General features: G+C 43.9%; 1 protein-coding gene across 1 annotated transcript in view; it reads left to right on the top strand.

Moving 5' to 3' along the window:
- Positions 1-17,886, top strand: part of LRRK1 (leucine rich repeat kinase 1) — an 86,808-nt gene that overhangs the window by 52,161 nt on the left and 16,761 nt on the right. The window contains exons 22-28 of the mRNA XM_070953560.1: positions 1,117-1,256; positions 5,035-5,284; positions 7,709-7,875; positions 10,201-10,398; positions 11,179-11,456; positions 12,914-13,108; positions 14,878-15,026. Coding sequence (XP_070809661.1) covers positions 1,117-1,256; positions 5,035-5,284; positions 7,709-7,875; positions 10,201-10,398; positions 11,179-11,456; positions 12,914-13,108; positions 14,878-15,026 — 1,377 coding nt within the window. The remainder of the gene's footprint in view (positions 1-1,116; positions 1,257-5,034; positions 5,285-7,708; positions 7,876-10,200; positions 10,399-11,178; positions 11,457-12,913; positions 13,109-14,877; positions 15,027-17,886) is intronic.

Below are 17,886 nucleotides of genomic sequence, written 5' to 3' on the forward strand. Positions count from 1 at the left end.
ACTTGCCACTGTTGTTAAGAGAATTCACTGCAGTTGTTAAATTAGTAACACAGCTGTTAAGTAAATTTGGTTTCCCCATTGACTTTGCTTGTGTTGTGGCCCGTCAGCAGCCTGTGCAGATTGTAGCTGATTTTGACAATGAGGAGACTGGTGTGGTGCTGCGCCAGCAGCCTGTGCAGCTGGCGCTCGAGTCGGACAGTGAGGAGGCTGGAGAAGATGTGGTGCCAGAGGCAGGGATTCAGCCAGGGCCTTCAGAACCTCCAGAAGCTCCTTTAAGTGAAGAGAATGAAGAGGAGGAGCCTCTTCTCGATGCACAGGCGCACAGAGCTGCCAAAAGGCAGGAGTGGCTCCTCAGGAGGAGGTCTCCTCGAGAGTAAGGCTTGGGGCTAATTGGCCACTCCCTTAGCCTATTTAAGGAGGAACGCCAACTGAAGCAATTTGCAGGGAACAACTTTAGTTCAATCTCCTTCGTGTCTGGATTCTCTGCAAAATTGTTTCTGGGCTTTCTGCCAACTCTAGTAAGACTGTGATTACCTTATCTTAGAATTCTGGTAGGCTGTTAAGACAGTTTTATTAACAGCCTTTGGTTGATAAAGACAAAGTTATTTAAGTAAAATAAGCTTTGTATAGAGTTTGTGTGTGCTGCGTTCTTTGGGGTCGGTAGCTGGGGCAGAACAGCTTGTTAGGCTCTGAGTCACTGCAACCGTCATAAATATGAGTCAGTTGCCATGCATTGATCACGTGACCATGGGGATGCTGCAACGGTCATAAGTGTGAAAAACAGCCGTAAGTCATTTTTTCCAGTGATGTTATAACTTTGAATGGTCACTCCACTGAATTGTTGTAAGTTGAGGAGTGTTCAAGGAATGAAAGAGTAGGAGATAGGAAGTCTGTGAGAAACCTGGGCCTCCTGCTACATCCTTATGTACATCACCTTTTGCACTTGGATGAAAGATGTAGACCTAAGAAAAACGAATAAAAATAGGTAGGTAACGGTGGACAAAAAAGGTGTCTTAGCTGCTGAGTCTCAGTGGGGAAGCTGCTAGAAACGTACCCAATTCTCCTTCCATTCGATCAGTTTCTCAATCTTCTTTCTCTTCGCTTTGATTCCGGCAGCGTGGAGTCCTCTGATGTGAATTGGAAGAAGAAGAAAAGTGGTGGCATTAAAATCATCTGCCAGTCAGACGTGAGGGATTTTTCAGCCATGGCTTTCATCACTGATCATGTGAATTCTTTGATCGACCAATGGTTTCCTGGTAAGAATGATTTCCGCATTTTTAATCAGGGATGAAATTCACTTACCTTTCCCTACCGGCTCGGAAATGTCAGCACATGCGCCTCCTCTACGCAGGTGCAGAACCTTCTGCGCCTGCACGGAGGGTAAAAAAATGGGACATGATAACATCTGGCTGGGTGGGTGGAGCCTCCCATTGTTGGCCCTACCAGATTGCGTGATCCGGCTGAATTTCGTCACTGATTTTAATGTGTGCCACTGTGTACACAGAAAAGCGACAATAAAGATTGTCTTGTCTTGTCTTGTCTTGTCTTGTCTTGTCTTGTCTTGTCTTGTCTTGTCTTGTCTTGTCTTGTCTTGTCTTGTCTTGTCTTGTCTTCTCTCATCTCGTCTTGCCCCACCCCGCCCCACCCCACCCTACCTTACCCTACCCTACCCTTACCTTGCCTTACCTTATCATTTTGGCTAAAATGGGGATGAAGCTTGAATTACTATGTTATCCTTAGGAATGTAGCACCCTGGATGATCACATTATAAGAACCAATTGTGTGATTTGTTCTGCTTTGGCTTATGGTGCTGTATGAATCCATCCCATTCATTCATTCAATTTATATGGCCGCCTATCCACCATTTTAACAACGAGCTAAAAACATAAAATGCAACAAAACAATGAGAACATATCATATCAGAGACGGTTCATAGCTAGAAATCCCTACGGTAAAGTAATCACATAAACTATTTAAACGGTCTCACTTAATGTTCTGGCCCAACACCTGTGAGAAGAGCCAGGTGTTCAACAGATGTTATAGATACTATGTCATGAATATAAACCATACTTTGTGGTGTACAATACGGTGTGAATCCATTATTATTTATTTAAGAAACCATAACTCAACATGGTTACGAGTTCAGCCCCACAATCAGGTGGTCTGCTTCACGTATAATTTGTAAAGGTTGCACTGGCCACTACAGAATGGTTTGTGAAAAATGCATAAATGTTTCCAACTTGTGTCGTCTTATAATTCATGTGATTGCTCACTTTAAAAGTTCACAAACTTGAGGATAATTTAATGCAAAGTGTGCGTGTGTGCGTGCGTGCCTCTGATCATGCACTCACAAAGAACCAACGGGCTAAAATAACCCATCCATAAATGCATTTTGAAGACGCACTTCCTCCCTTTCCCTGAAATGTCAGCTATGAAATATGCATGCCTCATTGCGAATCAAAGAATACTGTGTTTTTAATTTCAGAATGTTGTCTTTGTTCGAAAGCAGATTCAGATCATTTAACTTCCCCCAGTAAATGGATTCATCAACTAATCATCACGTTACTCCATTAATTAAGTTAACGCTTTGATCATTTCTGAAAAGTTGGTAAAGCATGAAAAAGAAGAAAGGAAAGGCATTATGAAAATGAAATTCAACTTCTGACCTGAATAAGTTTGGGATGTTTAAACTGATGAAGAAGCTAAAATACAGAACTAAGAGTTATTGATTTCATGATTCTGGCAACAGCCTGTTGAAAAAGAAAAAAAGAAAAGAAAAATATGCTGAGGACTATCTGTACTGTTAGTTTCGAAGACTCAATCTTATCTCCTGGTTAGACCATCATGCCTACAGATACCAGTTGCAAGGAGACATCAGCAATAGCAATAGCACTTATATACCCCTTCATAGTGCTTTACATCCTTTCTAAGTGATTTACAGAGTCAGTATATGCCCCCAACAATCTGAGTCCTCATTTTACCAGCCTCGGAAGGAGGGAAGCAGTGGTGCTATTCACTTACCTTCACTACCCGTTCGCAAATGTGAACGCGTGTACGTGGTCGCTTCGCTTGCTCTTCTGTGAATGCGTGAGACCTTCTGCGACTGAGCAAGACCTTCTGCGCATGCGCAGACCAACAAAAACGTGAGGCGATGACGTCCGGGTGGGTGGGCGGAGCCTCCCACCACCGCCGCTACCGGTTTTCCCGAACCGGTTAGAACCGGCAGAATATCACCACTGGATGGAAGACTGAGTCAACCTTGAGCTGGTCAGGATCGAACTGGCAACAAACAGTGAAGTAGCTGGTAATACTGCATTCTAACCACTGCGCCACCACATCTCATGTAGTAGTAGAGGAATATATATTCATCTGCTTGCAAAGCATCCCGTAAATATGTGCTACTGTAGCTACTGTACTACACCCATTGGAGGACCAGGATGGATCTTGGCTTGATCTATCAGAACTCTTCTTTGGTTCTACTGTCAAGGAGCACATCTAGAAGCCTGAAGTATCTGTCATCCTCAGAAGCCTTGGGGAAACTTCTTAGAGCCCTATCAAAAGTTACAAAGAACCGAGGTGGCGCAGTGGTTAGAGTGCAGTACTGCAGGCTACTTCAGCTGACTGCTAGCTGCAGTTCAGCAGTTCAAATCTCACAGGCTCAAGGTTGACTCAGCCTTCCATCCTTCCGAGATGGGTAAATGAGGACCCAGATTGTTGAGGGCAATATGCTGACTCTGTAAACTGCTTAGAGAGGGTTGCAAAAGCACTATGAAGCAGTATATAAGTCTAAGCGCTATTGCTATTGCTCCAACCAACTTTGTCTTCAGCTTTTGAGGGCCAGAAGGAGAAAATAATTGAATGAACTGTATTAACTAATTTAATACAATAAAACATCAGTAAAATTAAATCAAATTTTTATTTGAATCAGAAGACTTTGGGGAATATTGGGAAATATTTGGGGAATGTGCCGTGGTGGCACAGTGGTTAGAATGCAGTACAATTTGGGTCCTCATTTTACCGACCTCAGAAGGATGGAAGGCTGAGTCAACTTTGAGCCTGGTGAGATTTGAACTGGCAGCCAGCAGTCAGCAGAAGTAGCCTGCAGTTCTGCCTTCTAACTACTGCACCACCGTGGCTCTTATTTGATATCCATCAACTAATGCTCTGGGCAGTCCCTGGGAGTTTTATGGCCTTCAATTATCCATGAGTTATATTTTTCAATTAATTGTGGAGAGTTTATGGAGAGAACTGTTCCATCAGCATGGTTGATACATGTTCCTGTTATGTCCTGCTCATTCTTCACCTCCTTGTCCAGTTCTGGATAACAATCACTTGAAAGAGATATCTCCAGTATGAATGTTTGTGTCCCGGAGATTGAGATTGAAGATGCGGTGGCTCAGTGGCTAAGATGCTGAACTTGTTGATCGAAAGGTCGGCAGTTCAGTGGTTCGAATCCCTAGTGCCACATAATGGGGTGAGCTCCCGTTACTTGTCCCAGCTTCTGCCAACCTAGCAGTTCGAAAGCACGTGAAAAATGCAAGTAGAAAAATAGGGACCATCTTTGGTGGGAAGGTAACAGCGTTCCATGCACCTTTGGCGTTGAGTCATGCTGGCCACATGACCACGGAGACATCTTCGGACAGCGCTGGCTCTTTGGCTTTGAAACGGAGATGAGCATCTCCCCCTAGAGTTGGGAACTAGCACATATGTGCGAGGGGAGCCTTTACCTTTTATCTTTACTGCATTCTAACCACTGCACCACCATGACTCAAAACCAATTGATACTGTATATGAACAAGTCTTTCTGACCCACTTGGACCCCCCCTAATATTAATTTGTAGTCTTCTGAGCCCATTTATCCATTTCCCCAAATTGGTAGCCCCTGCCAGTATTCAGGATATATTCAATATTCAGAATATTCAATATTCGGGAACAACTAGCACATATGTGTGAGGGGAACCTTTACCTGTACCTATGAAGGAGATGGATGGCTCAAAAGTTTGATACATAAATAAATAAATCATATTTTTCCAGCTCTCACTGCCACCGAGAGTGACGGGACTCTGCTGATGGAGCAATATGTGCCTTGCCCCGTCTGTTCAACCACAAAGCCCCAGGATGGAGAAGACAGCCCCCCAAAAGAAGATGGACAGTATTTCAATATGGAAGACTGTTTTCTCACAGCTATTGAGCAGGACCACATCACCTGTGCCAAGCATCCAGATCTACCTGTCCCTTTACAGGAGCTGGTCCCTGAACTTTTCATGACGGACTTTCCAGCCAGGTAATAAGGAACTTTCATTCTTTTTCCCAAAATTATGGCGTCTGAGTTTCATTTCCTGGGGTTTCCTACATTTTTTTCCCAATCACCACAGGAATATATATTTGGGTCATGTTTGCAGCAGATTCTTTATATTTCTGCCTACCATAGTCTACCACAGCAAACTTTTCCAGCTTGGTGTTTTTCAGGTATGCTAAGAAATTCAACTTCCAGAATTTCCACCAGTAGAATCTGGGGAGCTGCATTTTCTATACAGTTAGAACAATTAATCAGTGGAAACTCCAGATGTTGTGGATGCTCCATCACTGGAGGAGACTGGATAGCTGTTTGTCTGGAATGGTACAGGGTCTCCTGCCTGAGCAGGAGGTTGGACTGGAAGTCCACCAAGATCCCTTCCAACTCTTTTTGTCAGGGTTCCAAGTAACATACACATAGCAAACAAAACTCTGAGGCAGTCCATTTCCTCAAAGAATAGATTTATTGGATATGTCGTATTGGCACAGGCTGGTGAAAACCGACTCTGAATATTCCCACAGTTTTCCACCTAATTAAAAGTAAACGTTTGTCACTTTCGCAAAACGATCAGTCACCTGGTCCAATCAGGATACTGTCCAGTTGCTAGGTGACTCCAGTCCCCTCCTTCTGAGCACCTGCAGGAATGTCCTTGGCAGTGGTGGGTTTCAGAATTTTTTACTACTGGTTCTGTGGGTGTGGCTTGGTGGGCGTGGCATGGCTTGGTGGGTGTGGCTTGGTGGGCGTGGCAGGGGAAGGATACTGGAAAATCTCCATTCCCACCCCACTCCAGAGGAAGGTTACTGCAAAATCCCCATTTCCTCCCGATCAGCTGGGACTTGGGAGGCAGAGAATAGATGGGGGCGGGGCCAGTCAGAATTTTTACTACCGGTTCTCCAAACTACTCAAAATTTCCGCTACTGGTTCTCCAGAACTGGTCAGAACCTGCTGAAACCCACCTCTGGTCCTTGGTTCCCAAGAGAAAGTATTTTGTTTTAACTACAACACCCCAACTATCTCTATTCCCCTCTCCCTATCCCTCGTCTCCCGTGTGTCAGCACTGAAGTCTCAAAATGGCCTCAGTCAGGCCAGCGTTGACACTTTTATTCTGTTAATACATTGGGTGGTGTCAAGTTGACTTAGTTGTAGTTAACCCAGTTGACCTAGTTAAAGGGAATCTTGGTCACAGTTGTCCCACCTGTCTAAGTGGTAGGTGACCTCCTGAAATTGTTATCAAATTGCAGTTTGTAGCGTGATAGGAGGTAAGTCAAAGAAACTTGACTATTGGTGACACCAAGTAACTCTTTTCTCGGCAGTTCAGAATTGACTTTTATTTCTTTCATGGATTTTTTTTTTAAATTTTACAATCCAGCTGACAACCTGGGAATTCCTAGTGGTCTCCTATCCTAGTCCTTAGTCACATCTAACCCAGCTTGGTCTTTTTGGCATCCGCCCAGGTTAACTACCAGCTGCCGGATGAAAATGTTAACCACACAAAGTGAACGGTGCTTTTAATCTCATCTAAATAGAAATGTGAATAGAATCTAAATAGAAATGTGAAAAGAGCCTTGGTAGCACAGTGGACTAAAGCACTGTTATTAACATCCGCTGCTTGCAATTACTGCAAGTTCAAATCTCACCAGGCTCAAGGTTGACTCAGCTTTCCATCCTTTCTAAGGTGGGTAAAATGAGGACCCAGATTGTGGGGGCAATAAGCTGACTTTGTAAAAATATACAAAAGTATGAAGGCTATTGCTTAACGATTGTAAGCCACCCTGAGTCTCCGGAGAAGGGCGGCATATAAATTAAAGCAAAAAAAATAATAAAATAAATTAAATCTCGTGTTATTTCCATCCTAGCTCCACTCACTATTTTGGGGGAGGAGGGAAGAATCTTCTTCACACTAAAGTCCAAGTGTGAAGCTCAGTTGGGGAAAAAAATGTGCATCTTTGCTGTAAACAGACATGCTATACCCAGGAAAAGCTGGTGGGAAAGCTGTCATTCAAAAGCATCATCTTGCACATGTCCAAAAAAAAATATGTTTCCTTGGTTTTCTTATTTATTTTATTTGTTTGTTTGTAAAATTTATTGGCCACCTGTCTTACCTGAGTCTCCCATACCTGTGCTTTGAAGTGATGCTACCCATTAAAAACAACAACAACACATTAGCTGCTGCCAATAAAACAGCCTGTCTATCAAAGATGGTAATTAAAAATGTGTTCTCTTCTTGATTATCTTCTAGTCAGCAGATGGCTGGAAAAAAAAAAGACTCGTCTTGGCCAGGGAAATGGGCACTGTCTGTTCGGGGAGATTAGGAAGAGGAGAAAACGAGCGATCTTAAATCTTGGCTTGAGTTGACCGGTATTGCTTAATAATCTCATTTCTCTCTTTTGCTTCATTTGGTATGCTTGGCAGGTTATTCTTGGAAAACAGCAAACTGGAATATGTAGAAAATGAAAACAGTATCCTCGGCCAAGGAGGAAGTGGAACGGTTATCTATCGGGCACAATATCAAGGGAAACCGGTAGCCATCAAGCGTTTTCAGATTAAAAAATATAAGACTTCTGCCAATTCAGCAGCAGGTAATGAAGCCAGCGTTGAGCAATGTGGAACAGTGGCTCTTTTCTCCTTCCACATCAATGGTGGGATTCAATTTTTTTTTTACTACCGGTTCTGTGGGCGTGGCTTGGTGGGCATGGCAGAGGAAGGATACTGTAAAATCTCGATTCCCACCCCACTCCAGGGGAAAGATATTCCCTCCCCAATCCAGGGGAAGGTTACTGCAAAATCCCCATTTCCTCCCGATCAGCTGGGACTCTGGAGGCAGAGAATAGATGGGGACGGGGCCAGTCAGAGGTGGTATTTACTGGTTCTCTGAACTACTCAAAATTTCCGCTACCGGTTCTCCAGAATTGGTCAGAACCTGCATGGCTTGGTGGGCGTGGCAGAGGAAGGATACTGCAAAATCCCCATTCCCTCCCCACTCCTGGGAGAAGGATATTGCAAAATCTCCATTCCCACCCCACTCTGGGGCCAGTCAGAGGTGGTATTTGTTGGTTCTCTGAACCACTCAAAATTTCCGCTACCGGTTCTCCAGAACTGGTCAGAACCTGCTGAATAGCACCTCTGTTCCACATGTAGTCAAATGTTACCCCTTTTCAGTATCAGCAGCACCTGTTTAAATGTAGCCTTTAGATCAAGGGTCTCCAACTTTGGGAACTTTAAGACTTGTGGACTTCAGCTCCCAGAATTCCTCAGCCAGTTGGAGACTCCTGCTTTAGAGCTTATCTGGAAACTATCTCCATTAATGGAACAAGAGGTAAGAGTTTTGGCTGCGGGAACCCAATTTATGGAAGCAGACAAATCGGAATTAAAATCAGATAACCTCCAACTTGCTTCCTGCAGAAACCAGAAATAGGAAGAAAAATGTGGTGTGGAAGTGTGGACTGGGGGTGGGGGGGAAACGGTTTTGAATGCAGAGAATTTGTGAAAGAATCTTAAAAACCTCCCGGGATGAAGCAACGACAACTTTTGAAGGCAAGCTGTTCCACTGATTAAGAGTGAGAAGAATTAATTGGAACAGCTTGCCTCCAGAAGTTGTGGGTGCTCCATTATTGGAAGTTTTTAAGAAGAGACTGGACAGCCATCTGTCTGGAATATATAGTGTTTCCGGCTTGAGTAGGGGGTTGGACTAGAAGACCTCCAAGGTCCCTTCTAGCTGTGTTCTGATTGATTGATTGACTGATTGATTGACTGATTGATGCTTCTGCTGGGCTGAAGCTTTCTTCTGCAGACCTCTCATGTGTTCTTACTTGGTTTCACAGAGACAATTGATGAAGTCATCTTGACTTACATCATACCTTCCTCCTCAGTTGCATATTAAAAGCATCTGAATTTAATTAAAATACAGAATGCAAGGCTCTGTTATATCTCAAATGAATCATAGCAAAGTGGGCAATGGTTACGAGTTGACCACTGCTTGCAAATTAGAATTAGAATTAGAATTAGAATTAGAATTAGAATTAGAATTAGAATTAGAATAGAATAGAATAGAATAGAATAGAATAGAATAGAATAGAATAGAATAGAATAGAATAGAATAGAATAGAATTCTTTATTGGCCAAGTGTGATTGGACACACAAGGAATTTGTCTTCGGTGCATAAGCTCTCAGTGTACATAAAAGATATAAGTGAAAAAATCATGATCATAGTCATCATAAATACATTCATCATGAATCATAAGATACAACACGTAGTGATAATCATAGGATACCAAATAAGCAATCAAACCGTACTAGGAAAACTAAATAAAACAATATAAATCGTAAAGATACAAGCAACCAGGTTATAGTCATAAACAGAAAAAGAGACAGGTAATAGGAAAGATGCGAAGAATAATAGTAATACAGCCTTAGTACAATACAGCCTTAGTAATACAGCCTTTGACAGTGTTGTTGGAATTAGTTACGGTATTTAGCAGAGTGGTGGCATGCAGGGAAAAAAACTGTCTTTGTGTCTAGTTGTTCTGGTGTGCAAATTCATCCTGCAGAAGTAACTCTTAGGGCCGGTGGCTTGCAAGAGGCATTTGGACATCCCTCATGAGAATGCAGGATTTCATGGCCTTGGGACAGTGGTTGGTTTCTACCAGTTCGCCCCAGTTCGGGTGAACCGGTAGTGGCGGTGGCGGGAGGCTCAGCCCACCTGCCTGGACATCATCATGGATGCTCTGCGCAAGCGCAGAAGGTTCTGTGCATGCGCAGAAGCGCCATGCACGAGTGAAGCGAGCATACAAGTGCACATGCTCACAGTTCCGAACCGGTAGTGAAGATAAGTGGAATCCACTACTGCCTTGGGATATGATCCAAGAAGGTGGACCTCATACACATGTCTGTTCTTCTTTGCACAGACACCATGTTGAGGCATCTACGGGCGATGGATGCCATGAAGAGCTTCTCGGAGTTCCGTCAAGAGGCCAGCATTCTCCACTCACTGCAGTACCCGTGCGTGGTCTCCCTGATTGGGATCAGCATCCACCCACTCAGCTTGGCCTTAGAATTGGCTCCTTTGGGCAGCCTGACCACCGTTCTCTCAGAAAACTCTAAAGGTAAAAGAAAGATCTTCGGACCAGCTATGTCCACCATACTTGCCAGATTCTATCAGTGTAGCTTTACAATAAAACAGATTAGCTCATCCAGTCATGATTATTATCTGATTTATCTGGTGAGGTCCTATCAATGTTACAAGTCTGAAGGTACATCCTCCCGCCATCTCCTTTACATCCCAAGAAACTAGAGAGAGTGTCTTCTGAACTTCTTGCCCCACCCATTATCCAGCTGGAGGCTATACTATCTCTTATCTGAGTAGCAGAATCTATTCAATAACATCTATGAACTCCCAAGGCCTTACCCACATACCATTACACTATTAGAGGTGGATATTAGTGTAGCTGACAATCAGATTGTCAAGTTCGAAGTGTGCTTTTGCTGTTGCAACCATTATCACTTCTCAGCTTGCCAGCAAACCAGGAGGGAGGGAAGGGCGAGTTGGAATGTAGGCTCCAGACATCAAGAAGACGAGCTGTGAGAGCCAAGGACACTTTGGCAGGTGTTTGCCAAAACCAAAGGCTTTTTCTCATAACAATACAATGACATTCAATTGGACAATGTGACCTGCAGTAATAGGGGGAGGGAGGATCCTATACTTTAATTAGGTCAGTTTGCGCGCGAATTAGCTAGATCTGGTTTTGCCCTCATCAAGGCCAAAATGATGTACTCAATCAAGTTTGGCATTCAGAGACTGGATCATCTCAACCATGCCTGCTTTGGTTGGGTTTGTCAGTCGGAACATTGAGACAGATTATCTTTTCTCTTGTTGTTTGCTCTAGGAGCTTCCTTTGTACCTTTGGGACATATGCTGACCTTCAAGATCGCCTATCAGATTGCCGCAGGCCTGACCTACCTTCACAAGAAGAAAATCATTTTCTGTGACTTGAAATCTGACAACATCCTCGTGTGGTCTTTAGATGTGAAGGAAAGCATCAACATCAAACTATCTGACTATGGGATTTCTCGTCAGTCCTTCCACGAAGGAGCTTTGGGGGTGGAGGGCACCCCTGGCTATCAGGCTCCAGAGATACGACCTCGCATTGTCTACGATGAAAAGGTACATGCATAGAAGGTGCATTGGCAGGCTCTGCCATCTAGACTACAGTTATGGCCCATCTATTAGCCAGAGTCAAGATTCTATTTCCCATCAACATGACAACAAGTGAAGCTACAGTAGTGGCCAAAATTGTGGAAACCATTTGGGAAAAGTGTATTTTTGAGGTTTGGTGACTTAATAACATCACTTTTTTTTTTTTTTTTTTTGGAGTTTCAAGATAATCCTATTCCACTGCTGGAATGGAATATGCTGGAGTGGAAATAGCCCAGACCTTAACCCAATTGAAAATCTATGGAGCCCACTAAAGAAACTGGTTAGTCAGAAGTGACCCAGCAATAAAACCCAGTTAATAGAAACAATCCTTCGATCTTGGTTTCACATGATAACAGCTGCAGAACTCAAAGACTTGGTTCACTCCATGGGAAGAGGTTGTAAGGCCGTAATTCATGCTAAAGGTTACCCAATTAAGGATTAATTGACATGGTGATAATTTTTGAATATCTCATTTTTTCTATGGTGATAATTTTTGTATAGCTCATTTTTTCTATGTGTTTCACTTTTCTTCTTTATACTATAACTGCTATTCTAATAACAAATCTTTCATAAAAGTTATTGCACTTCATTCTTGATTAAATTATCTTTCCATTGATATATAATTTTAGGGTACTATTAAAAAAAAAATGTTGTTATTAGCTAGTTTTAGAAAATACACTTTTCCCAAAAGGTTTCCGCAATTTTGGCCACTACTGTATATATAGGAGCTGTGATAGCGCAGTGGTTAGAATGCAGTACTGCAGACTACCTCTGCTGCCTGCTGGCTGCCTGCAATTTGGCAGTTCAAATCTCACCAGGCTCAAGGTTGACTTGGCCTTCCATCCTTCAGAGGTGGGTAAAATGAGGACCCAGATTGTTGAGGGCAATATGTTGACTTTGTAAACCGCTTAGAGAGGGCTGTAAAAGCACTGTGAAGCAGTATATAAGTCTAAGTGCTATTGCTATTGCTATATGTTCAATCTTTTTTTGCAAGCGACTTTTTACAAGAAAATATTTCTTGTCCCTGACTTCAACGTTAGGACACACAGAGAAACAACAGTGTAGTTGGTTCTGACTTAGATCCCACTCAGTTTTGAATGAGATTTACATCCACTTCATGTTGAAATGTGGCCCAATGCTTTTCCCCCAGTGTCTCTTAAATTTCCGTCTTAATGCTATTTTTCCCCCTCATTAGGTTTTTCTTCTTCTTTGCACTGATTGTTATTCCAGGCTTTGGAAATAAAAGGGAAGCCAAAAAGTGATGTATAAAGGAAGGGGCAAGCAACCTGTTGAAATATAACTCCCGCAATCACATGCTGATAGGATCAGGCAGCTCTGCAGAGTTGATACTCACTTCCTTGCCTTCCCCACTGCTGTCTCTCTGAATCTCAGTTTCTCTGTTTGTTCGTTCTGCTTTGGCTTAGGTGGACATGTTTTCATATGGAATGGTGTTGTATGAGCTGCTGTCAGGGCAACGCCCCGTCCTGGGACAACATCAGCTGCAAATTTCCAAGAAACTCTCCAAGGGGATTCGGCCCATCCTGGGCCCGGCAGAAGAAGTGCAATTCCATCGACTGCAGGCTCTCATGATGGAGTGTTGGGATACCAAACCTGAAAAGGTACGAGAGAATTTTTGGTTGTTTAGGCAGCGATGTCTGATGTCTTTCTGAGCTTAAAGAAACTTAAAAGAACACAGCTAGTCCGTCTTAGGGACACGGTGGCTCAGTGGCTAAGACAGCTGAGCTTGTCAATCGAGAGGTCGGCAGTTCAGCGGTTCGAAGCCCTAGTGCCGCGTAAAGGGGTGAGCTCCAGTTACTTGTCCCAGCTTCTGCCAACCTAGCAGTTCGAAAGCATGTAAAAAATGCAAGTAGAAAAATAGGGACCACCTTTGGTGGGAAGGGAACAGCGTTCCGTGCGCCTTTGGCGTTGAGTCATGCCAGCCACATGACCACGGAGACGTCTTCGGACAGCGCTGATTCTTCGGCTTTGAAACGGAGATGAGCACCGCCCCCTAGAGTCAGGAACGACCAGCACATATTTGTGAGGGGAACCTTTACCTTTTTAGTCCGTCTTGGCCAGCATTCTATCTCTAACAGTGACCAACTGAATGCTCAGGGGAAACCCTCAAGAGAAGATGTGGTACATGGAATCACTCTGAACCTGAATGTTGGACTCCAAGATTCTTGGAGACCAAAAACGCAGGTAGTCCTCAACTTACAACAGTTTGTTTAGTGACCGAAGTTACAACGGCATTGAAAAAAAATGATTTATGACCGCTTTTCACACTTATGACCATTGCAGCATTCCTGTGATCATGTGATCAAAATTCAGACGCTTGGCAACTGACCCATATTTATGACGGTTGCACTGCCCAAGTGATCACCTTTTGTGACCTTTTGACCAGGAAAAGTCAATGGGGAATCCAGATTCACTTAACAACCATGTTGCTCACTTAATAACTCTCGGGATTCACTTAACAACTGTGGAAAGAAAGGTTGTAAAATGGGACAAAACTCACTGAACAAATGTTTCACTTAGCAACAGAAAGTTTGGGCTCAATTATGGTCATAAGTCGAGGACTACTTGAGGAATATAACAAGTGGGGGTCTCTAAAATTAGCCTTGCCCATGCATATTATCCATATACATCAGATAAAAATCCCATCTTCTCAGCCAACTATTTGGTCCATCTAAGTGAGACACTGCAATCATGGCTCAGGACATCTGCAAGGCATTGAGTTACAGAAACCTAATTTCAATCCATTTGTTGTTGGTTGTTGCTACAGCACTCATATTGTAAATTAACAAATGCCTCAGTCTTTCTATGGTGCTTGCTTGTGTCATAAGATGGGAGCACATATCAGGCTGAATAGTGGCTTCTTTTGAAACTATGGTTTATTGGGCAAGCCACAGCCTAGATGGCTTAGTATTTTGAGTAAAATCCAGCCTGTAAATACAGACAGAATTCCGAATAGGGCTCAGTGGTCGTGCAGGGGTTAGAATGCAGTATTGCAGGCTACTTCTGCTGACTGCCGGCTGCCAGCAGTTCGATCCTCACCGGCTCAAGGTTGACTCAGCCTTCCATCCTTCCAAGGTGGGTAAAATGAGGATCCAGATTGTTGGAGGCAAGAGGCTGACTCTGTGAAACTGCTTAGAGAAGGCTGTAAAGCACTGTGATGCAGTATATAAGTATATAAGACTCCGCCCTGAGTCTTATATACTTATATACCGCATCACAGTGCAGCCACAGTGCATCCTCATCCGCCCTGAGTCTTCGGAGTCTTCGGAGAGGGGCGGCATAAAAATTTAATTAATAATAAATAAATAAAATAAGTGCTGCTATTGCTATATAAACTTCATTCTTCAAATCTAACCTTTCTTTCATACAGCGGCCCCTGGCCATTTCGGTTATAGGACAAATGAAAAGTCCTTCTTTTGCCACATTCATGTACTGCTTGCCCTGTGGGAAACAATCCGTCTTCTCTTCTCAAGGACAGGACCACACCGTAGTATTCTGGGATGAGAAGGAAGAGACAAGGTTTGTATTTTTTTAAAAAAAACCCACAAATCTTTTGTTGTGCTCTGCAATGTAAATAGATTATTTGCTCAGTATTTCTTGAGCTGTGGATAATGATGCTTTCCTCAAATATTGTATGAAGGGTTTCTTTCTTCACCCTCTTTTCTTATCAGAAACAGGGGTGGGCTTCAAACATTTTAGCAAGGGGTTCTCTGCCCGGTTGCTGGGTGGGCGTGGCCATAGTGGGTGTGGCCTAGTTGGCTTCCTGCACCACGGCGGGGGGGGGGGTTGGTCTTCCTGGACTCCGGAGGCTTTTCTCGAGTTTTCGGGAGAGCGAAAATGGCCTCCCCAGGCTCCAGAGTCCCTCTGGAGGCCAGAAATGGGCCCATAACAAAAATAGGTCTACCGGAAGTTCAGGAAAGCCAGAAATGGGCCCATTTCTGGCCTTCCTGAACTTCAGGTAGGCCTATTTTTCGCCCTTCCTGAGCCTCCGCGCGCGCCCTGTACTTACCTGCATCCCAAACAGGCCGCGTGGGGACATCCTGGGAGGGGAGGGGAGGGCTGGGTGGGGCCAACCAGGAATGGGATTTGGGGGTTCTCCAAACTGCACAGAATCTTAACTAGAGGTTCTCCCGAATCCCTGCGAACCCTCAGCAGCCCACCCCTGGAAACACTGTGATTTGTGGGGTCCTTGGTGCTCTCTGATCTTGGTGGTTTTGTTGCAGACATTTCATTACCAAACTAGATAACTTCATCAGTTCACTGTTGCTGTTACCTAATTGGGTAATGAAATATCTACAAGATAACCACCAAGCTCAGAGAGCACCAAAGACCCCACAATTCAACTCTGAGCTAGAAATATTTTCTTCTATTGATACCTGGGATTTGTTTTGCTCTCATTCCCAGACTAAAAAATATTAATTGATTACATTACCCTGCCTGTAGGTCCAGGAGAACATTGGAATTTTAGTTTAGTGGCTAGAACTTATGGGTGTTATTTCCCAACCCATATGGAAGGCATTCTATGGAGGTACTGTAGCTGATGCAATATCTGAGATCTGTTGGGATGTCCCAAACAGGAAAGAAGTCAATGGTCCATTTGGTCCTCTTAGTAGAAGAACATGGGAACACGGTGGCTCAATGGCTAAGACACTGAGCTTGTTAATCAAAAGGTCGGCAGTTCAGCTGTTCAAATCCCTACTGCCGCGTAACGGGGTGAGCTCCCGTTCCTTGTCCCAGCTTCTGCCAATCTAGCAGTTCAAAAGCACCTAAAAAATGCAAGTAGAAAAATAGGGACCACCTTTGGTGGGAAGGTAACAGCGTTCTGTGCGCCTTTGGCGTTTAGTCATGCTGGCCACATGACCACGGAGACGTCTTCGGACAGCGCTGGCTCTTCGGCTTTGAAACGGAGATGAGCACCGCCCCCTAGAGTTGGGAACGACTAGCACATATGTGTGAGGGGAACCTTTTATCTTTACCTTTACCTTTATCTTTACCTTTAGTAGAAGAACATGATCTACTGGGCCATTAGAAAAAGAACCATCTAGGTAGCCAGATGGTCTTGAAATAAACATTTTTCACAGTTTGAACCTTCCAAATTTGGCAACTGGAGCAGTGGTGGGTTGCCCCTGGTTCACACCGGTTCTATAGAACCGTTAGTAAAACCGGCAGGAGGCTCCACTCACTGACCCTGACGTCATTAAAATGCTTCTGCGCATGCGCAGAAGAGCGCACACAAACACGTGGCCCCATTGCGAACCGATAGTAAAGGTAAGTAGAACCCACCCCTGAACTTGAGGTACCCATGCTTTCCTCAGAAGGGTTTCTTAACCTTCTATAAATTCATTACAAATTCCCTGAGATTATTTTGTGCTAATGAAATGACCATTTTATACAGGACTAAGGTAAATTGACCAGGTTGAGAATAACGGATTACTCATTTTCCACTGGTTTCAACAATCCCCATTCTTCATTATTTTGTGGTGCTTGCGTTTGTGTGTTTTCACGCAGGGCAACAAACCAAAAGTGCACATCTGATTCAAATCCTTAGCTGCATAATGTCTTTTTTTTTTTTTTTGTCTCCGGTTCTTTTAAAGATGTCCAGTATTCAGCGATTAAATTTATGACTTCTTTGTGGTTTTCCCCAGCAAACACAAACCGTATCATCTTGGGGTTAATGGAAAAACAAGCTCTTTGTTCCTCTTTGGAAAAGTTCTCCTCATAGATCGTTTGAAGTTGGGTCCACAAACATTATGGATAACCTAACTTAACTTCGCATTGGGTTACATACATAAATTGTGGACATGGAAGATGTGCAGCAGGACAAGAATCTAAGTTGGGGTAGTGCAGAGCTTCAGTGCACAACGTTAGATTTGCTGGGTGGGCCAAGTACCCACAGTCGGGAAAACAAAACATTTGGTGTTCACAACAGGGGCAAAAAGAAAAAAAAAAAAAAGAAAAGACTGAATAGTTGCTTGTTTGAAATGGTACAGAGCAGGGCAGGGGCGCTATTCAGCATGTTCTGACAAGTTCTGAAGAACCGGTAGCGGAAAATTTTGAGCAGTTCGGAGAACCAGCAAATACCACCTCTGGCTGGCCCCAGAGTGGGGAGGGAATGGGGATTTTGCAGTATCCTTCCCCCAGGAGTGGGGAGGGAATGGAGATTTTGCAGTATCCTTCCCCTGCCATGCCCACCAAGCCACGCCCACCAAGCCACACCACTCCCACCACACCACTTACACCCACAGAACTGGTAGTAAAAAAAATTTGAATTCCACCACTGGAGCAGGGTGTCAAATTCAAGGCCCGGGGGCCTGATTTGGCCCGTGGGGTGCTTAGATCTGGCCCGCGGGGCTGCCCAGGAAACAGCAAATGACTGGCC

Source organism: Pituophis catenifer, unplaced genomic scaffold (assembly GCF_029215685.1).
Source record: "Pituophis catenifer annectens isolate HBS135680 unplaced genomic scaffold, rPitCat1.0.hap2 SCAF_14, whole genome shotgun sequence".
Taxonomy (NCBI): domain Eukaryota; kingdom Metazoa; phylum Chordata; class Lepidosauria; order Squamata; family Colubridae; genus Pituophis; species Pituophis catenifer.